Genomic DNA, 22,750 nt, shown 5'->3' on the forward strand with positions numbered 1-22,750 from the left:
AGTACTTCACTACTCGGGTGAAAAGTACTCGGGTGCGCCGGGGGGCGGGGAGAGACGTGGCGGCGTGGGGGGTAGCAGCGGGCAACAGGGGGGAGCCCTCTCTCTCTCCCTCTCCCCCCCACTCCCCGCTGCAACCCCCCGTGCCGCCACGGCGACCCCCGAATTTTTTCGCCCGAGTAGTGAAGTACTCGAAAATCGCGGTATTAGGGCGAAAAAGGGGCGGGGCCGAGCACGTTCGCTCATCTCTAGCAGAAAGCCCAAAGTTTCCCTGACCTATTGTTTAGCGAATAGTACTGAACTTTCATGTTTTATAGCTTTCTTTCATAGTTTTGGAGTAAATAGCATTGGAGTTTATGTCTGTATTGAAAAAGTTCCACTGCTTGTTGAGGCGATTCATTTTGTTTGTGCTGTGAGTGACGAATGGTAGTTTTATCAAGTAACTCACTAGGGGCTTTGTTTCTTTCACTTAATGACCTCATCTGATAAAGGAGCCCCTTATGTCTGCCTAATTATAGGAGTCGTTAATAGCAGAATATTCCTTTACATCTCTTACCAAATCAGTCTCAACCGTGATAGCAAAAAGTCATTCCTCCACCAAATGTATGTTGCTGTTTGATTATGATGTTCTCTTAGAAACAAGGATATTGCAACATGATCAGACCAAGTGCTCATCCCTACCGTTGGTTTTTGGGAATGGAGTGGTACCTCTCAGTCTACTGTAGACATATCAGTCCTTGAATAGTTACTGTGAACATGTGATGAGACAGAACTGTGCATAGCCCACCATACATCAAAGAGTTCCTCTCTCCACCATGTGTCACGTAACGATTGTGCTTGGCTACGGAGCCCAGAGGTGGCGTCCATAGTGATATATCAAACTGCCTTAAAACCCACACAAATAATTAATTTACTTGTTGGCGTTTACAGAGTTTATGCCGAATTTTATTTTATTTCTTTAAGTAAAGCATTTTTTTTTCTTATTTGTGGAATAAATTAAAACCAAAGTATATATAGAATTACTTGTAGAGCAAACTATTATAACTAGAGATGAGCGAGTGTACTTGATAAGGCAAACTACTCGAGCGAGTAGTGCCTTATTCGAGTACCTGCCCCCTCGTCTCTAAAGATTTGGGTGTCGGCAGGGGGTGGGGGGGAGAGCGGGGAGCAACGGGGGGGGGGGGGGGGAGATCTCTCTCTCCCTCTCTCCCCCCTGCTCACTGCCGCAACTCACCTGTCACCTGCGCCGGCAGCTGAATCTTTAGAGACGAGCGGGCAGGTACTCGAATAAGGCACTACTTTGCCGTATGCTCGCTCATCTCTAGTTAGAACATATCTGCCCCGTTATCATGGATCAGCTGAAATGCTATGGCGTTTATTGCAGTCTTGATTTAGAGACGAAATGCAATTGGAATATTGTGGGGAAATCGGGGTGTTTAATATGGAAAGCATCTTTTAAAACAAATGGGTATTTACCATGCAGAAGCCGCGAGCTCAATTTATTGTACAGGGCATTACAAATATGATGAAACCGAACATGAGGGGTTTCATAAAAAGGAGGATTAACTTTGTCATTATGGGGTATTGAGTGCAGAATGATGAGAAAAAACTAAAATTTTCCTCAAATGTGCAAAAGGCCACAACATAACAAAATGTGAAAAAAAAAACAATTAAAGGGTCTGAAGACATTCCAAATGTGTTACATATTATATACATATATTACAAGGCAAAATATAATAAAAAGTAAACTTACCACCACCAAGAGTGTAAAAACCCAGGAGGTTCTCCTAATGTGATATTTTTCTCCCATCGTATCTATAAAAAAACATTGTGTTAATCAAGAAACTCCCAATTGTTAATAAATACATAGTAGAAGCAACCGGAATACTGAGGGTGACGGTCATGTACAAGACGTTCATCAAGGCTTTGTGCCAGCTTTCCACTCATCTGTGACTTATTTTCAATTCTATGCTGGTCTCACCACTTTTCCCAAAGGGGGCTCCCAAGTTCGAAGGGCTTTTTGTTGAAGGGATCGGGCCTTTCTTGTCACAACAGATTTACCAAAATTTACACCCGAAATTGGGTGGAAATTATAGCTCAAATCTACAGCAGCTCATAGCCGGCGTACATTTAATTTCCTGGTGTGTGAGCAGCCAAAGAGGCACAAAAGTTATTGAGATCGATGCCCAGCTTAATAAGTTTGGGGCATTTTACTCCAGGGCACTTCAGATTAGGACTGGTGTCTGAAACCCCAGCCTGAATAAATCCACCCAGATGTCTTTGTGTTGCGTCATACAAGGACTAATAAGGCCTCATGCATACAGGCCGGTTCTTGCTGTGGAATCTATGGGCGTCCGTTTCGGGATTCTGCAGCAATAACCCTCCATAGCATGCTATGGAAGAGTGATTCTTCATGCACACAAGTGGAAGCCAATTGCAGTTTCAGCTCGCAGATGAAAAATTGCAGCAAGCTCTCTTTTACTGCGGTTCCCACACAGACTTGAAGTCAATGGCAGCTGTCTGACCTGCGGTCCATCTGCATTAAACATTGCATACAGGCCGCGGAAAAGCAGGAGTTTAAAAAAAAAAAATCGGTGACCGTCCGTAGTACAGAAAAAGGAAAATGAAAGCAGGTATGCGCGGACGCTGCAGCGCCAGGGTTGGATTCCGCTGCGGGCTGCCGCATGCAATACCTGATTGGATCTCCTGGTGATGCAGCAGCCACATTGACAGCAATCAGTGTTATGTATAGAGAATTCCAACACAACCACAGGGGGCACATTGTGACAAGAACCTACTGTGTTTAGTATGCGCCACATCACTTTTTGTTAAAGAAATAGTTGTATGAACTTCTTCCAGAACCCCATCTATGGGATTATAGTACTTCATTTACATGATTGTGGTTTCTATATGCGGTTTTTAACCCCTTAGTAATGGAGCTTTTTTGCTTTTTCCCCATTTTCGTTTTTTCCTTTTCCCTTTTAAAAAAAAATCGTAGCTACTTTCTTTATCCATTGACGTCGCTGTATGAGGGTTTTGTTTTTTGCGGGACGAGTTGTATTTTCAATGGTGCTATTTATTGTACCGTATAATGTACCGAAAAGCTTAAAGAAAAATCTAAGTGGAGAGAAATAGAAACAAAACGACATTCCGCCATCTTTTGTTGCGTCCTGTTTCTACGGCGCACAAACTGCAACAAAAATGACCCAATAACTTTATTCTATGGGTCGGTACGATTCCTACGATACCAAACTGATATAGTTTTTTTTGCTGTACTACTTGTATTTGTTTTTTAGGATAGTTACTTTTTTAAAATTATTTTTTGTGTCTATTTTCTGCGCACAATAACATTTTTACTTTTCCATCGACATAGTTGTGTTAGGGCTCATTTTGGGCGGTACGTCCTGTTGTTTCCGTTGATTCCACTTTTGCATACAATTGACTTTTTGGTCGCTTTTTATTATATTTTTTCTTGGAGATAGGGTGACCAAAAAAGTGCATTTCTGGAGTTCTTTATTTTTTTTTTTCATACCATGTTCACCGTGCGGAGAAAATAATGCATTACTTTGATAGATCGGACTTTTACGGATGCAGCGATACCAAATATGTATTTTTGGTTTATTATTTTTTTTATTGCAAATATGGCCAAAAGGGTTTTTTGATCTTGTATTAGTTTTTTGTTTTTTTTTGATAATTAGTAAAACTCTTTTTTTCTTATTTTTACACTTTCTTTTAGTGCTCCTAGAGGACCACAATCAGCGATGCTTTGATCGCTTCTGCAGTATGACGTAATGCTACAGCATTACGTCATGCTGCTTTTTGACAGGCAGCCTATCAAGCCACCCCACGGGGATGGCTTGATAGGCAGTCTGCTAAGGGAGTCCTGGGGCCTTTTAGAAGGCCCCCGGCTGCCATGACACCTGCACGGCTCCCCTGATCTCACCACGGGTGGGGGGGTGGGGGCGTATGGACCCCGAACATCGTTCAAGGGATTTATATGCTGCTGTCAGAATTGACAGCGGCATTTAAAGGGTTAATAGCCGCGATTTGCCGTACGCACGATTGCGGCAATTGCCCATGGGTGTCAGCTGTAATAAACAGCTGACGCCCACGCTGTACGGAGGGAGATAGCAGCGCTATCTCCCTCCATACACCTCCTGCAACGGCAGGACGTAAAAACACTATGGGGACATCACTAAGGGGTTAATGTCATGGTTCTCCTCCATTGAAGTCAGTGAAGACATCGGGCACCAGAATCGGGTGCGACAATGAAAAAAATGACTCAGAATACTGGAAAAACATAACAAAAGGCAACCTCTCCCCCAGGTGATCCCATGATGGTGTCCGATCACCTGTCCTTGTGCAGCAGGAAGTAGAGGCTGGCAGGAGACTGGGCACCATGGGGGCAGCAGGGGAGGCAAGGATGCCGCTTCTGTTTTTACAGCATTCGGAGCAGTTTTCGAAATATTTTTTTTTTGCTGGACAACCTCTACTTTCTACTGCACAAAAACAGTAGAAAATCCTTCCGATACATGAACAAGGTTTTGGGTATACTATATTACAAGAAAACTATTCATCAACAGCAAACAAAGATCCGGTAAATGAGGAACTAAAACAAAGTATATTAGAAAACGATCTTGGTTTCCATTCCCCTGCCATACAGCTATTTACATACTTGTAACCAGTTTCACTAGCCTGATGAAGGGTCGATAGAAGAACCTGAAAGCTTGCTGTAACATCATGCATTTTTGTTATGCATTAAAAGTAGAGATGAGCGAGCACCAAAATGCTCGGGTGCTCGTTACTCGGGACGAAATTTTCGCGATGCTCGAGGGTTCGTTTCGAATAACGAACCCCATTGAAGTCAATGGGCGACCCGAGCATTTTTGTATATCGCCGATGCTCGCTAAAGTTTCCATTTGTGAAAATCTGGGCAATTCAAGAAAGTGATGGGAACGACACAGAAACGGATAGGGCAGGCGAGGGGCTACATGTTGGGCTGCATCTCAAGTTCACAGGTCCCACTATTAAGCCACAATAGCGGCAAGAGTGCCCCCCCCCCTCCCAACAATTTTTACTTCTGAAAAGCCCTCATTAGCAATGCATACCTTAGCTAAGGACCACACTACCACCAACAAAGCACAATCGCTGCCTGCATGACACTCTGCTGCCACTTCTCCTGGATTACATGCTGCCCAACCCCCCCCCCCGCACGACCCAGTGTCCACAGCGCACACCAAAGTGTCCCTGTGCAGCCTTCAGCTGCCCTCATGCCACACCACCCTCATGTCTATTTATAAGTGCGTCTGCCATAAGGAGGAACCACAGGCACACACTGCAGAGGGTTGGCACGGCTAGGCAGCGACCCTCTTTAAAAGGGGCGGGGCGATAGCCCACAATGCTGTACAGAAGCAATGAGAAATATAATCCTGTGCCACTGCCATCAGGAGCTGCACACGTGGGCATAGCAATGGGGAACCTATGTGCCACACACTATTCATTCTGTCAAGTTGTCTGCATGCCCCAGTCAGACCGCGGTTTTTTATAAATAGTCACAGGCAGGTACAACTCCGCAATGGGAATTCCGTGTGCACCCACAGCATGGGTGGCTCCCTGGAACCCACCAGCTGTACATAAATGTATCCCATTGCAGTGCCCTGGACAGCAGAGCTTAAATGCAGGTGGGCTTCGGCCCACACTGCATGCCCCAACCTGTCCGGGGTTTTTAATTCATAGACACAGGCAGGTACAACTCCCTATTGTGAAGTCCCTGTGGACCGACAGCATGGGTGGGTGCCAGGAAGCCACCGGCGGTACATAAGTATATCCCATTGCAGTGCCCAGCACAGCTGATGTAAGGTCAGCTTTAATGCAGGTGGGCAAAAAATTAATTGGATTACACTGTAGGCGAGGGCCCCAGAAAATTGTGTACCAACAGTACTAATGTACGTAAGAAAAATTGCCCATACCCAACCAAGAGGGCAGGTGAAGCCCATTAATCGCTTTGGTTAATGTGGCTTAAGTGGTAACTAGGCCTGGAGGCAGCCCAGTTAAAATAAAAATTGGTTCAGGTGAAAGTTTCAACGCTTTAATGAGCATTGGAACGTATAAAAATTGTTTAGAAAAATTATAAGACTGAGCCTTGTGGGCCTAAGAAAAATTGCCTGTTCGGCGTGATTACGTCAGGTTTCAGGAGGAGGAGCAGGAGGTGGAGGATGAATATTATACACAGATTGATGAAGCTAAAAGGTCCCCGTTTTTGATGGTGATAGAGAACAATGCTTCCATCCGCGGGTGCAGCCTACGTATTGTTTAGGTATCACTGCTGTCCGCTGGTGGAGAAGAGAAGTCTGGGGAAATCCAGGCTTTGTTCATCTTGATGAGTGTTAGCCTGTCGGTTGACAGGCGGGTACGCTTATCTGTGATGATTCCCCCAGCCGCACTAAACACCCTCTCTGACAAGACGCTGGCCGCAGGACAAGCAAGCACCTCCAGGGCATACAGCGCGAGTTCAGGCCACGTGTCCAGCTTCGACACCCAATAGTTGTAGGGGGCAGAGGCGTCACGGAGGACGGTCGTGCGATCGGCTACGTACTCCCTCACCATCCTTTTACAGTGCTCCCGCCGACTCAGCCTTGACTGGGGAGCGGTGACACAGTCTTGCTGGGGTGCCAGAAAGCTGTCAAAGGCCTTAGAGAGTGTTTCTCTGCCTGTGCTGTACATGCTGCCTGATCTCCGCGCCTCCCCTGCTACCTGGCCCTCGGAACTGCGCCTTCTGCCACTAGCGCTATCGGATGGGAATTTTACCATCAGCTTGTCCGCCAGGGTCCTGTGGTATAGCATCACTCTCGAACCCCTTTCTTCGGGTATGAGAGTGGAAAGGTTCTCCTTATACCGTGGGTCGAGCAGTGTGTACACCCAGTAATCCGTAGTGGCCAGAATGCGTGTAACGCGAGGGTCACGAGAAAGGCATCCTAACATGAAGTCAGCCATGTGTGCCAGGGTACCTGTACGCAACACATGGCTGTCCTCACTAGGAAGATCACTTTCAGAATCCTCCTCCTCCTCAGGCCATACACGCTGAAAGGATGACAGGCAAGCAGCATGGGTACCCTCAGCAGTGGGCCAAGCTGTCTCTTCCCCCTCCTCCTCATCCTCCTCATGCTCCTCCTCCTCAACGCGCTGAGGTATAGACAGGAGGGTGCTCTGACTATCCAGCGACATACTGTCTTCCCCCGCCTCTGTTTCCGAGCGCAAAGCGTCTGCCTTTATGCTTTGCAGGGAACTTCTCAAGAGGCATAGCAGAGGAATGGTGACGCTAATGATTGCAGCATCGCCGCTCACCATCTGGGTAGACTCCTCAAAGTTTCCAAGGACCTGGCAGATGTCTGCCAACCAGGCCCACTCTTCTGTAAAGAATTGAGGAGGCTGACTCCCACTGCGCCGCCCATGTTGGAGTTGGTATTCCACTATAGCTCTACGCTGCTCATAGAGCCTGGCCAACATGTGGAGCGTAGAGTTCCACCGTGTGGGCACGTCGCACAGCAGTCGGTGCACTGGCAGATGAAACCGATGTTGCAGGGTGCGCAGGGTGGCAGCGTCCGTGTTGGACTTGCGGAAATGTGCGCAGAGTCGGCGCACCTTTCCGAGCAGGTCTGACAAGCGTGGGTAGCTTTTCAGAAAGCGCTGAACCACCAAATTAAAGACGTGGGCCAGGCATGGCACGTGCGTGAGGCTACCAAGCTGCAGAGCCGCCACCAGGTTACAGCCGTTGTCACACACGACCATGCCCGGTTGGAGGCTCAGCGGCGAAAGCCAGCGGTCGGTCTGCTCTGTCAGACCCTGCAGCAGTTCGTGGGCCGTGTGCCTCTTCTCTCCTAAGCTGAGTAGTTTCAGCACGGCCTGCTGACGCTTGCCCACCGCTGTGCTGCCACGCCGCGCGACACCGATTGCTGGCGACGTGCTGCTGCTGCTGACACATCTTGATTGCGAGACAGAGGTTGCATAGGAGGAGGAGGAGGAGGAGGAGGAGGGTGGTTTAGTGGAGGAAGCATACACCACCGCAGATACCACCACCGAGCTGGGGCACGCAATTCTGGGGGTGGGTAGGACGTGAGCGGTCCCAGGCTCTGACTCTGTCCCAGCCTCCACTAAATTCACCCAATGTGCCGTCAGGGAGATATAGTGGCCCTGCCCGCCTGTGCTTGTCCACGTGTCCATTGTTAAGTGGACCTTGGCAGTAACCTCGTTGGTGAGGACGTGTACAATGTTGCGGGAGACGTGGTCGTGCAGGGCTGGGACGGCACATCTGGAAAAGTAGTGGCGACTGGGAACTGAGTAGCGCGGGGCTGCTGCCGCCATCATACTTTTGAAAGCCTCAGTTTCCACAAGCCTATATGGCAGCATCTCCAGGCTGATCAATTTGGCTATGTGCACGTTTAACGCTTGAGCGTGTGGGTGCGTGGCGGAGTACTTGCACTTGCGCTCCAACACTTGCGCTAGCGACGGCTGGACAGTGCGCTGACAGACATTGGTGGATGGGGCTGAGGACAGCGGAGGTGAGGGTGTGGGTGCAGGCCAGGAGACGGTATTGCCTGTGTCCTGAGAGGGGGGTTGGATCTCAGTGGCAGGTTGGGGCACAGGGGGAGAGGCAGCGGTGCAAACCGGAGGCGGTGAACGGCCTTCGTCCCACCTTGTGGGGTGCTTGGCCATCATATGTCTGCGCATGCTGGTGGTGGTGGCTCCCCGGCTGATCTTGGCGCGACAAAGGTTGCACACCACTGTTCGTCAGTCGTCTGCACTCTCAGTGAAAAACTGCCAGACCTTTGAGCACCTCGGCCTCTGCAGGGTGGCATGGCGCGAGGGGGCGCTTTGGGAAACAGTTGGTGGATTATTCGGTCTGGCCCTGCCTCTACCCCTGGCCACCACACTGCCTCTTTCAACCTGCCCTGCTGCTGCACTTGCCTCCCCCTCTGAAGACCTGTCCTCAGTAGGCGTAGCAAACCAGGTGGGGTCAGTCACCTCATCGTCCTGCTGCTCTTCCTCCGAATCCTCTGTGCGCTCCTCCCTCGGACTTACTCCAATTACTACTACCTGAGTTATAGACAACTGTGTCTCATCGTCATTGTCCTCCTCACTCACTGAAAGCTCTTGAGACAGTTGCCGGAAGTCCCCAGCCTCATCCCCCGGACCCCGGGAACTTTCCAAAGGTTGGGCATCGGTCACGACAAACTTCTCCAGTGGGAGAGGATTCGGAACCATTGCTGCCCATTCTGGGCATGGGCTCGAGAACTGTTCCTGGGAGTCTGCCTGCTCCTCAGAATGAGTCATTGTAATGGAGTGAGGGGGCTGGGAGGAAGGAGGAGCAGCAGCCAGAGGATTCAGTGTTGCAGCAGTGGACGGCGCAGAACTCTGGGTGGTCGATAGATTGTTGGATGCACTTTCTGCCATCCACGACAGGACCTGCTCACACTGCTTATTTTCTAATAAAGGTCTACCGCGTGGACCCATTAATTGTGAGATGAATGTGGGGACGCCAGAAACGTGCCTCTCTCCTAATCCCGCAGCAGTCGGCTGCGATACACCTGGATCAGGAGCTCGGCCTGTGCCCACACCCTGACTTGGGCCTCCGCGTCCTCGCCCGCATCCACATCCTCTAGGCCTACCCCTACCCCTCAGCATGCTGTATTACCAGTAGTGCAGAAACAGAACGCTGTAATTAAATGTGCCGCTTATTGGCCTGTGGTTGGAGGCTGACTTCGCTTACGGAACGCACAGCAGAGCCAGGAAAGAATTTTGCGAAAGCCTGCTGTAACACTTAGCTGGCTGCATATGAATTAGGACAACTACCCCCAGCAGAGACGCAGTACAGCCAGGACGGTCACAGGCAGCCCAAATAGATTTTTTTTCCCAAATTTTTTTGGAAAAGCCTATATAGACTGTATATGTCTTTCACTGTCCCTGCCTCACCACCACTACTGGCCCTGGACTATGTAAAATTACTGCAGACTGTTTCACTCTGGACAGGATGACAGCGGTGATGTAAGAGGCAACGCAGAGCCAGGAAAGAATTTTGCGCAAACCTGCTGTAACACTTAGCTGGCTGCGTATGAATTATGACAATTACCCCCAGCAGAGACGCAGTACAGTCAGGACGGTCACAGGCAGCCCAAATAGATTTTTTTTTCCCAAATTTTTTTGGAAAAGCCCACTGCCTATATAGAATGTATATGTCTTTCACTGTCCCTGCCTCACCACTACTGGCCCTGGACTATGTAAAATTACTGCAGGACGCAATGCTCTGCACGGACGATATACAAAAAAAAAAAAATGTGCAACACTGCAAAAAGCAGCCTCCACACTACTACACACGGTCAGATGTGGCCCTAAGAAGGACCGTTGGGGTTCTTGAAGCCTAAAATACTCCTAACGCTCTCCCTATAGCAGCTCCGGCAAGATAGCACTTTCCCTCCTCTATGTCAGAATGCATCTGTGGCGAGCCGCGGGAGGGGCCGATTTATATACTCGGGTGACACCTGATCTCGCCAGCCACTCACTGCAGGGGGGTGGTATAGGGCTTGAACGTCGCAGGGGGAAGTTGTAATGCCTTCCCTGTCTTTCTATTGGCCAGAAAAGCGCGCTAACGTCTCAGAGATGAAAGTGAAAGTAACTCGAACATCGCGTGGTACTCGCCTCTAGTAATGAGCATCTCGAACACGCTAATACTCGAACGAGCATCAAGCTCGGACGAGTACGTTCGCTCATCTCTAATTAAAAGCTATCATATCTACAAGACTATCTGGTTTCTCTTACTGAGAACAATCGCACCATACTTGTAATGAAACCTGTCCATCCACAGAATTCACAATCAAGTGAAACCCCCCAAAATCTGTAAGGAAGTTGCCCAAGTCTGCTCCTTTCCTCAGCTGTTTCTCTGCACTTGTATTCCAAGGATAATGGAGTCTTTATGGTAGCTAAAAGCAGGTAATAAGGAAAGTAATGCAGTTGTCCTATGGCTGCTGATCGGCGCAGGGCCCTGCTGCGAGTACAAGTGTTATGAGCAGGTAATGTTAGCTTGGAATGGCAGCACTCTGCTGGGTTTCACACCTATTACTTCTTTCATACAAAGTGGGAATTAGACCCTTCTGCCACATACGGCACTTAAATATTACAGGTGTAGTAGAGTGCTTCACATCACAACAGAGTAAGTGTGTCATGGCGATAAAATAATATCTTCTATTTATATGCCAGCCTTCACATCAAATTCAGGGTTTTTTAAACTACAAACCGGAGCCGCTACCATTGTAGTGAAAGCCGGTAATATTCTCCAGCTGTACACAACCTCGAACTAAAAAATAACATTATGAGACAGCCCGGGAAACCATAGGAAATCAGATTTCCAGACAGTTCTCTGTCTCCGTACTTAGGCGACGTTAACACCATCTTTGGAGTGAATGCTTGGAGTACATGTTGGAAAATTCTCCCACAGTATGTTTAGATGCTTGCCATTCCAGTACGCTCAATTGGACTCAAGCGTGGAGACTGGCAAACCAGAGAATCAGTCACAGGAGGCCTTCATTTTGAACATTGTACACTTCTGAGGTTGATGAATATGTGGGACTTCCTTTGATCACTGCTAGCTCTACTTCTGCAGAACATATTCAGACCTAGCAGATATAGAAAGTCCAACAGTCAACAATCGGATACCTACCAAATGTGACAGTTCTGCATATTGAGTCCTTCTTTCTACCCTGAACATGCTTTCATACTAACATACTACCCAGAACATACTTTCTTAAGCTTATATTTAAGGACTCTATAGTGACGGGGTCTGTTCCACTGGGTTGGCGCATAGCCAATGTGGTGCCGATATTCAAAAAGGGGTCAAAAAGTGAACCTGGAAATTACAGGCCACTAAGTTTCAAGGCCCATTTACACACAATGATTATCGCTCAAAATTTGTTCAAAGGATGTCTTTTGAGCGATAATCCTTGCATGTAAATGCTGCCATCGTAAGCATTTCAGCCAAACGATGATTTTTAGTTTAACATAAAAACCATCCTTCGGCCGGCCATCTGATAGCAGGGACCACACACCGTGATTCTCCGCGGGAGCGCTGATAATTGTTTTCTGCTGCTGTCCTGCGGGAGAACAATGGACCTGTATGCAGATAACAGACCACCAGCTGTTATCTGCATAAACAGAAGGGAGCTTCATCTAAATGTAAATAAAGCTAATAAGCTACTAATAGGCATTAGTGCCCATTAGTAGCTATGCAAAATGATGGCTCAAAACTGTCACTCAAACTATCCTTTGAGTGAATTTTGACCGATCACCTTTGCGTATAAGTAGGGCTTATCTTCTATTGTAGATAAAATGTTTGAAGGTTTTCTAAAAGACGCCATCCTGGAGGACCTCAAGGAAAATGTCTGTATAACTCCGTATCAATGTGGGTTTATGAAAGATCGCTACTGTCAAAACAAAAGTTCTAGACTGGACCAGGGAGTTGGATTCTTATGTATCTGGACTTTTCCAAAGCGTTTGATACCGTGCCACATAAAAGGTTGGCATATAAAATGAGAATGCTTGGTCTGGGGGAGAATGTGTGTAAGTGGGGAAGTAACTGGTCAGTGATAGAAAGCAGATGGGGGTTATAAATGGTACATACTCTGTTTGGGTCACTGTTACTAGTGGGGTACCACATGGGGCAGTATTGGAGGGGTCACTGATACTAGTGGGGTACCGCAGGGGTCAGTATTGGAGAGGTCATCATAACTCGTCGGGTAACACAGAAGGCAGTATTGGAGGGGTCACCGTTACTAGTGGGGTACCACAGGGGGCAGTATTGGAGGGGTCACCGTTACTACTGGGGTACCACAGAAGGCAGTATTGGAGGAGTCACTGTTACTACTGGGGTACCACAGAAGGCAGTAGTGGAGGAGTCACCATTATTAGTGGGATACCACAGAAGGCAGTATTGGAGGAGTCACTGTTACTACTGGGGTACCACAGAAGGCAGTATTGGAGGAGTCACCATTATTAGTGGGGTACCACAGAAGGCAGTATTGGAGGAGTCACTGTTACTAGTGGGGTACCACAAGGGGCAGTATTAGACCCTAATATTTTTAATATATTTATCAATGACCTGGTAGAAGGATTTCACAGTAAAATATCAATATTTGCAGACGATACAAAACTATGTAAAGAAATAGCGCTATATTATTACAAGATATAGACATTAAATAACTAGCAGGGTTGTTGATCCAGGTCTTCAGTCAGGTAGAAACTATGAAACGTTGATCCAGGGATTATTCTGTCTGTCATCATGGAGTTGGGAAGGAATTTCTTCCCCCAAATAAGCTAAACTGGCTTCTGCTTCTGGGTATTTTTTTGCCTTCCTCTGGATCAACAAGGGGGGTTGGAAACAGGCTGAACTAGACGAACATTGTCTTCTTTCTGCCTAACATGCTATGTAGAATGTGGTTGCAAGACAATCTGGATAAGTTGGGGGTTTGGGCAGAAAATGAAAAAAAAATAAATCACGCCACGTTCTAGTTTTCTGTGATATATGCAATTTTATGTAGCCCATGTTTCCCTATGCAGCCTCCTTGCTAATCGCATAGCATTGCAGGAACTTGCACTTTGGACAGCTCCCCTGCTAAGTGTAGCCATGATCTTGTCATCCTGGTCTGGTTCCCTGTCTTGGCCCTGTGCTGCTTCTGAGTAGGCAAACTATAAAAGCCTGGCCCTGCCACTGCTCCAGTGCGAGATTATTGGGCTCCCTGGCGATTGTCTAGCTCCTCTTCCTAAAGCTCCATTTAGATGGGACAAATGACGGACAAACGATGCCCGACATTCATCCCTGCAGATACCAACTCTTGTACTGCACAGGAGCTAGTATCACTCGCTTACAGTGGGGAGGCTGCAGGAGATTTCTCTCCACACGCTCCCCTGCCCCTCTCTATTGACATAACATATCAGCCGTTCACTACCGAACGGACGCCATTTACATCGTTAGCATTAACGATGAATGATGAGCTGATCGCTCAGTGTAAATAGCAGTCGTTCAGTACTGAGTGGCCGCTATGGTAAGTCAATAGAGAGAGGCAGGGGGAGAGCGAGGAAAGAAATCTCCTGCAGCCTCCCTGCCCCCCTGCTGGCCGCTTTGTGAGTGAGCCAGCGCTACTAGCTCCCGTGCAGCAGCTCGGGAGCGAAAACACACAGGGACGAGTATCGGGCATAGTTTGCCCGACATTCATCCTGTCCAAATGGAGCTTAACCTGATTCTCTATACCTGCTAACTGACCCCACATGTTCCCAACTCCTGGCTCTCCTCTGACTACGCTTTCAATATGCATAAGCTACAACACCACAGGCTTCAACTCAGAACTAAACTGCTTACAGTAAAAGAGCCTCCTTGCCTACCCTTATTATATCCTGAATCCAAGCTAGAGGTGGTAAAACAGGATGCTAGAGCCTCCATGCCCACCCATATCAAATCTTGTATTCAAGCTAGAGGCGGCCCAATAAGGACCAGAGCCTTCAAACCCATCCTTATCACATCATGCATCCAAGTTAGAGGTGGCCCAAAAGGGTAGTAGAGCCTCCTTGCCTACCTGCATCACACCTGGTATCCAAGATAGAGAAGGTACAACAGGTACTAGGGACTCCATGCCCGCCGTATCACAATTTGTATCCATGCTATATTATACACACACGTACCCAAATGTGCCCCCCTATACATACATACATATATATATATATGCAGACTTGACCTCGCATTAGTCCACACATGGTGCCAGTCTGTGCTTCCTGTCCAGCGCAGCAATCTTATAAATAAAGCAGAAGCTTCTCACTGATTGGTGTGAAGGTTTGGAACATACATGCTGCCATGTGGGCACAGACCTCGTGTGCCCAGTGCTGCTCGTGCCAATGGTTACATGAGACTCCTGAAAATCCCCAGGCGTATAAGTTGGGCATATGAGTGGGACATATAACTCATTGTCGCATCCTAATATCTGCATCACTTTCCTTGACTTTCAGATGGCTAGTAGAGAACACTGGATGGGGATGGGGGCAGCGAGGGCTTTCTTCTTCATTTACCTGTTTTTGCTATTATATTCCGTGTATTGCTGCACGGCGGTGGGTGTAGGGACGTCTGACAGCATGGCTCATTATACAGATGAATGACTGATGCCACCAGCGCATCCCCACTTCCTACATTACATAGGGGGCGCTAGAACCCTACAGAGAAGGGGCTTCTTTCTTTAACACAAGCACTTTGTTGAGAGCGAGGACCACCAGGAGGGGCGTCATCTCCATTAAGAGGTTTTGTCTATATATGTATATGAAATCCTTGCCATTTCTGTCCACAAGTATCCATATATCCATATCTGAAATTCTCTGCATCTCTGTACGTTTTTATTTGAACTTTCCTTAAAGGGAGCACTTTCCATAATAACACCTCATAACTACAGAAGCAAGTGCTAGATTACCAGAAGCTCTGGATTACTGGATGTGGGACTAAAAGAATTTGTGGAAACAAGATGGTAACTGTAGTCCATGCTCTATAGTGTCACACCATGTATATGGCTCTACTATGTATATTGTATAATCATATCAGGGTGGCAGGCGGCCATCTATATGGTGGGCTCCTATAGATGGGTACACTTGCAGATGTTTCACAGCCTCCAGTACAACGGTGCGCTCCAATATCTTGGCCTTTAAAGAGGCAGATGACACCTTTAAAGGGGTTGTCCCGCGGCAGCAAGTGGGGTTATACACTTCTGTATGGCCATATTAATGCACTTTGTAATGTACATTGTGCATTAAATATGAGCCATACAGAAGTTATAAGAAGTTATTCACTTACCTGTTCCGTTGCTAGCGTCCTCGTTCCCATGGAGCCGACTAATTTTCGCCGTCTAATGGCCAAATTAGCCGCGCTTGCGCAGTCCCGGTCTTCTTCTTTTTTCAATGGGGCTGCTCGTGCTGGATGCCGGCTCCGTGTAGCTCCGCCCCGTCACGTGCCGATTCCAGCCAATCAGGAGGCTGGAATCGGCAATGGACCGCACAGAAGCCCTGCGGTCCACCGAGTGAGAAGATCCCCGCGGCCATCTTCATCAGGTAAGTAAGAAGTCACCGGAGCGCGGGGATTCAGGTAAGCACTCTCCGGTGATCTTTTTTAACCCCTGCATCGGGGTTGTCTCGTGCCGAACGGGGGGTTGAAAAAAAAAAAAAAACGTTTCGGCGCGGGACAACCCCTTTAAGGCTTGTATAGGTGAGTAGATGAAGGAAGGGGCGCTGCTCTCCTTTATATCTGTGCCCAAATCCTGCCTCTAACACAAGTGTGCACGCTCCTCTGCACATTAGCAGCTGCTGGCGCTCATTCCTGCCAACCTCATCCAAGTGCTTTTATTACCCAGAAAGACGATAAACATGTACTTTCCAGAGGTCCAGGAGGTCTTAGCACCACTTGTTTGTCTCATAAAGTTCTGCAGTTTGCAATGAGCGACCTTCGTCATTCAGTTAAACCCTGCAGGAAGAGGGTCAACCGTAGGTAAGACCGGCCTTCTGGATACGGTTAGCTGCGCTCTATAACAAGAGCTGCTAGCAGCAAATACAAGGTAGCAGCATTTATATATATATTCCTGCTGTATACGGTAGAAATAGGCCAGTGAGTATACACAACCAGTGAACACTAATTAAACCCTATTAGCTAAAAAATATACATAAGAAACATTATCAGATTTCTCAACTTGCAGTCAGTTCCGGTTCTAGCAAATTATGTCCTATTGATTGTAGAGCCCTACCAAGTGAAAGTGGAATGAAAATGACCCTCCAGGCCTGGATTAACAAAGATGGCCACACTGGCTTCTCTGACGGCCTGATGCAGACATCGCTAGTCTCAGACACTGCATCTGCTTTGAGTAAGTAGTGCTGTCCACATAAGTGGTGCTGGCCAGTCAGAGCGGTGCCGGCAGCAGTAGCGGTGCCGGCAGCAGTAGCGGTGCCGGCCAGTCAGAGCAGCATATAGTGTCTTAAACTAGTGATGCATCCTAAGGCCTCCTTCACACGGGCGACACGACATCGCCACGAGAAAATCACAGCAATATTGCATCGCTGGTCAGTGCAATATCGCTGCAATCTCTCACGGTGTCACCGCCATTTTGTAGCGCTGCAAAGTTACATGTGGTTCTACAAAGTCGGGCGATTTTGTAGCAGCACATGTGTCGATTTTCAGGGGAGGTGGGATTGCGGCTTGAAATATAAGCCCTACTCCGAAAATACGCCCTAGCTGCAGGAAAAGCAAAAAAAAAATTATACATCACCTAGAAGCCCTGTCTAGGGCTCCGCCACAGCTTCTTCTGAGTTTTCGACACTCTTCTTCTTCATCTCTTCTGGCCGGGTATTGAAAAATCCCCGCCTCCTTGAAGCGCTGTCTGTGATTGGCTGACGCTTAGCCAACCACAGTCAGCGCTCGATAAAAGGCTGCGATTGGTTTATGGAGCTCTGGCTGTGATTGGCTAAGCGTTAGCCAATCACAGCCAGTGCTTCCAGGAAGCGGGGATTTTTCAATCCCCGGTCAGAAGAGATGAAGAGAAACAGTGTCGGGGACCGAGAGGAAGCTGCAGCAGCGTCAGACAACACTTCTAAGGTGATGTATACTGTTTTTTTTTTTTTTTTTTCTGCAGCTAGGGTTTACTTCAGGCTTTGACAGTAGGATTTTCTACTGTCAAAGTTGCATGGCACTGCACAAAAATCACATTTTCGTGCGATGCGATGCTATAGAAGAGAGGAATGCTCCATAAGGAAACATGGTCTACAAAACCTCATGAGTCGCGAGCATACCGCCGGACCCGCGAGGTTTTTGTGTCGGGTTGTTGCATGCTACAAAACATCACACATGTGAATTAACCCATAGAAAAGCATGGGCTTCACATACATGCAATGTGTAGCATTGTCGCAACGCGACTTTGTCACCCGTGTGAAGAAGGCCTAATGCACAGTGTGCTTTGGGCAGTCAGAAAAGGTGCAGCCATCTTTGTTTCTCCAGTCTCAGAGAGTCACTTTAAGGGCTAATGCCCATGGGCATATGCGTAAAACACTGCAGGCCACCATAGAAGGGCTGTATCATATGCAGAGAACCAGTGCTTACAGTGATTTATTTCTCGTGCGTGTGGATTCACTGTGTCCACACGCCAGCATGCATGGAACAATGAAAGTTCATTGACTTTCACTGCCTCTATTCACTGCATATAACACATGCATGCAACACACGTGTAATACGTGATGAAAAAACACCCATAGACATGAGCCCTAATAGTTTAACTCTTTCCAATCCAATTTTCTAATCTGCTTTTCCTAGAGGGCTTACTCTTTTTCTGCCATTATAAAACAGTGCTATCTGCTGGTTAAAGCCAGTACTGCATGATAGTCTCCAACAGCAGAGAGGCTGGCAATATACAGTAAGAGAACCCCCAACGGATGTCTACCAACATCGGAGCTGTACAGCCTTAAATCATAATGTCTTTAGACGTCAGACAATGGATTGGAAAGGGTTAAGATAACCTGGCAGGTATGTACACTGCAATGCCGCAGTATTTCAGAATAAAATATACATTTCGTTTACAGCGAGAAGCGAAAGGCAGTCCTTCAGCATCAGTGAGCTAAAAAGGACTAAGTGGTGAGAACTGAGCAACTCCTCGCTCGGTGCCCTGTGGGAGTCCGTGTGAACACAGGCTGAGAGTCGCCCATAATCGCTCGATCAGGGGGTTATTTGGGCGACTGTCGGCCCATGTAGAGGTACCTACACTCTACTGCACTCTCTCTTATGCAGGAGGAACAAACTCCAGTGAGTTAGAAGAGCCGCTGCCCATGAACGCTGCAATTCCCGGTTTACAAACACTTTTCACACAGAAGTTACGGCAACCTCGGGCTGGAAACACGCAGTGACCATTTTTGACGTCATGATCATTTTTAAGTGCAGTTTTTGGAGCCAAAGCCAGAAGTGGATCCAACAGGAAGGAGAAGTCCTTCCCTTATTTTTCCCATTTTTTTTAAAATTAACTTCTGGCCTGGTCTCAAAAACTGCATGAAAAACTGCCACAACAGTTTCAGATATTGGTAAGACATGGCGGTCGTGCAAAAAAAAGCCGATGAAAAGCTGATGGTATGTTTACTTTGGAGACATTGTATCTTTGTACCCAGAGGCGTATCTTCAAGCTCCTGGGCCCCAATGCAAAACCTGGAACGGGGCCCCCAACTATAATGCTTTATTCATAGTGCTGGGCTCCCTTTATGGAGAAGAGAGGCCTTATGGGCCCCCTAAGGCTCCTGGGCCTGGGTGCAACCCCATCCCCTGCATCCCCTATAGTTACGCCCCTGTTTGTACCGTACAGACAAACAGAACACAAGACACAACGGTAACGCATTGGATGACCCTTCACTGCACGAGTCCCTTAAAGGGGTTGTCCCGCGCCGAAACGGGGTTTTTTTTTTCAACCCCCCCCCCCGTTCGGCGCGAGACAACCCCGATGCAGGGGTTAAAAAAGAACACCGCACAGCGCTTACCTGAATCCCCGCGCTCCGGTGACTTCTTACTTACCTGCTGAAGATGGCCGCCGGGATCTTCTCCATCGGTGGACCGCAGGGCTTCTGTGCGGTCCATTGCCGATTCCAGCCTCCTGATTGGCTGGAATCGGCACGTGACGGGGCGGAGCTACCAGGAGCCGGTCTCCGGCACGAGCGGCCCCATTCAGAAAACAAGAAGACCGGACTGCGCAAGCGCGGCTAATCCGGCGATTAGACGCTGAAGATTAGACGGCACCATGGAGACGAGGACGCCAGCAACGGAACAGGTAAGTGAATAACTTCTGATAACTTCTGTATGGCTCATAATTAATGCACGATGTATATTACAAAGTGCATTAATATGGCCATACAGAAGTGTATAGACCCACTTGATTTCGCGGGACAACCCCTTTAACTAACTATTGTTCACATAGTCGGGATGTGTGTGGCAAACTTAAAGCAACCATCCGGTCCTGGGGAAACAAAGATGGCCGCACTGGTTCTCTGACTACCTGATGACACTGTATTACTCTACATCATTAGTCTAAGATACTACACATGCTCTGATTACCCAGTGCTGCCCCCATGACCAGTGCTGGACAGTCAGAGCAGCACGTAGTACCTCAGGCTAGTGATACATACTAATACACAGGGTGCAATGAGGCAGTTAGAGAAGAGGTTCGACCATCTTTGTTCAGGCCCGAAAGTGCAAGTGGCGAAGTAAGCAGAGACTGTTGAGTGCCCATACAATGAGTGTTGTAAGCACATTTTGCATACTAGTCACTATCTTATGTGAGACAACTAAAGGCCCATTTACACACAAAGATAATCTTTCAAATAATTGAAAGATTTAAAGTTTTAGCGATTGTTTTACATAAATAATGGACACCAATGCCCATTAGTACTTTATCAGCTTCGTTTACATACAAATGAGCCTCCCAGAGCTGCTTGCAGAGCTCAGCATGTGGTCTGAGCTCTGCAATTAGCTCCTTTATTCTGGCATGGGCTGCTAAGATAAAAACAATGTTATCTCCTGCTCCCATGGAGAACACAGTCTGCGGTCTGAACTATGATTTTTAAGTTCACCTAAAAATCATCGTTCAGACGAAAAGTGCACGATGGTAGCATTTACACGCAATGATTCGCTTATATGCCATCGTTTTAACGAATTTTGAGCAGTAATCGTTCCATGTAAATGGGCCTTAAGCGTTTTCCGTCATTGTAAGAGACAATGTAACCCTCAAGTCCATTACCGCTGATTGAGTAAAGTTAAGTTGAATTGGCTCCCTCTGCATTACTGGGTGTCACCCAAAGGACCTTACGGCAATCACCATGGCGGCCCGTGGGCCCTTGGCTTCCAGTGTGTAAAACGTGTTTTTACATCTTAGATGAAAGCAGATTACAGGAATCCAGGACTTTACGAGAAGATCTTAAATCCCAGCCAGTTAGACGAGACGCCCCAACGTAAGCGGATGGCGATACCCACTCCTGGCCTGACATATTTGTGTCACAGTGCCTTCAGAGTGTTTCCCCACTCGTCTGCTTGTCAGCAATGTGAAGACAATCCGATTATATTCCGTTCTTCTACTGCCCTCATGTGAGCTCCTCCTGTCGCTTGACTAATTTGAAGATGGCCAAACTGGATAAATTCCAGACTTTGGTCATCCCTGCCAAACCATTACAGTGTCTTGGCCCATGGCCATTTGCTGTGCAAATAGAGCATAATCTCATGGATTTCTGAATAATTACTGTCGGTTGTGCTCATCAGATCACATTTTCCAACATATTGGCTAATGATTATCCTAATTCCAGGAGAATCCTTACTGGAAAAAATGGCGCAACAGATACTGCCATTTAGGGTCAGTTGGCCAACTAAAATGGTTGTACCATGTCCAGCATTAGAACACAGCGCCAATCAGTGCGCACCCAGAGATAGGCAAGAGTGCCACGTGACCGCACATACCAAAGACTAACTCCTACAAAACAGTCTACCACACAAACAATCAAAACACTCAAAGCGACTTTATCATAGGTCTCTTCTCATCATGTGACTTTCTGGCACGGTGCCCATTTGTGCCCACTGGCTGCTTGGTATTTTAAATCCAACACAACATATTGAGATGCGGTTGTCAATCTGGTCGGTACTCACATTGCCTTTACCCCTTGTATCCTATGGTTTAGACGACATTCACACAGGTGAGCAATATCGCACTTGCAAAGATGCATTTTCTACAAGTGTGATGGCAAAAATTGCATGACATCGATGCGAGCGCGATGGGATTTTTGCCTCCCATAGGAAATAATGGACGATATCACCCAAAATAGAACATTCCACCTCGCAGCATCGAGGGAGAGAAAAACAAAACCGCACATGTATATAGTGGAGCCATTGAACATAATGGGTGTACTTTGTGGGTGAGTTTGTGCGTCTGGCATCACACAGAAGTCACATGATAAAGTCAATTTGGTGATGTGCCGAAACATTTACCATATGGTTATTCAAAAGAAAATCTTAGCAAAAGAGCGCCACAAAATTCTGATGTCACAGCGAGAAAGCGCAGAATACAGCTGCAATATCACTGCGATTTTCTTGTGGCGATATCGCTTTTGCCCTGTAAGAGGTCTTAAAAAATACCCCCCCTCATGGTCAGCGGCCCTAACTGCATTGGTGGCCAAATCGGTGTTGGTACAGCATACTCCGCACGGGGTCTTGTGCGTGTGAAACTCAGTATAAATCTGCCAAAGCCGGCCATGTCTCTGCTCACACGGCTTGCGCGAAATATGCGTGCAAGAAAAATCCCAGCCTGTCCTATTCTGGCGCATTAAGCACACATACCCCCCAAGATAGTACATTGCGTACTGACTGTGTCCCACGCGCACATATCCCGCTGCCCGCATGGCCTTCAGGATGTGGATTGAGACACATTTTGTATTTTAAAGGTTGAAATGTGCGGCATGAAGGCCGTCTTCACTTACGACTGGCCGAGTGAGTACAGCCTCAGGGTGGCGGCACAAACAGCAGTATTTGGAATATACAGTTGTAGTTTTTGATGCAGTGTTTTGAGCCAACGCCAGAAGTGGGTCCAGTGGGAAGGAGAAGTCCAAGTCCGTCCTTAAAGGGGTTGTCCCGCGGCAGCAAGTGGGTCTATACACTTCTGTATGGCCATATTAATGCACTTTG

General features: G+C 47.6%; 1 protein-coding gene across 2 annotated transcripts in view; it reads right to left on the reverse strand.

Annotated features, from left to right (window-relative positions):
• The window catches only part of SSBP4 (single stranded DNA binding protein 4), a 398,281-nt gene that overhangs the window by 260,491 nt on the left and 115,040 nt on the right, over positions 1 to 22,750 (reverse strand). For both annotated transcript variants that reach the window (XM_066604633.1, XM_066604632.1), the window contains exon 3: positions 1,751 to 1,812. In XM_066604633.1, coding sequence (XP_066460730.1) covers positions 1,751 to 1,812 — 62 coding nt within the window. The remainder of the gene's footprint in view (positions 1 to 1,750; positions 1,813 to 22,750) is intronic.

This window comes from Eleutherodactylus coqui, chromosome 5 (assembly GCF_035609145.1).
Source record: "Eleutherodactylus coqui strain aEleCoq1 chromosome 5, aEleCoq1.hap1, whole genome shotgun sequence".
NCBI lineage: Eukaryota > Metazoa > Chordata > Amphibia > Anura > Eleutherodactylidae > Eleutherodactylus > Eleutherodactylus coqui.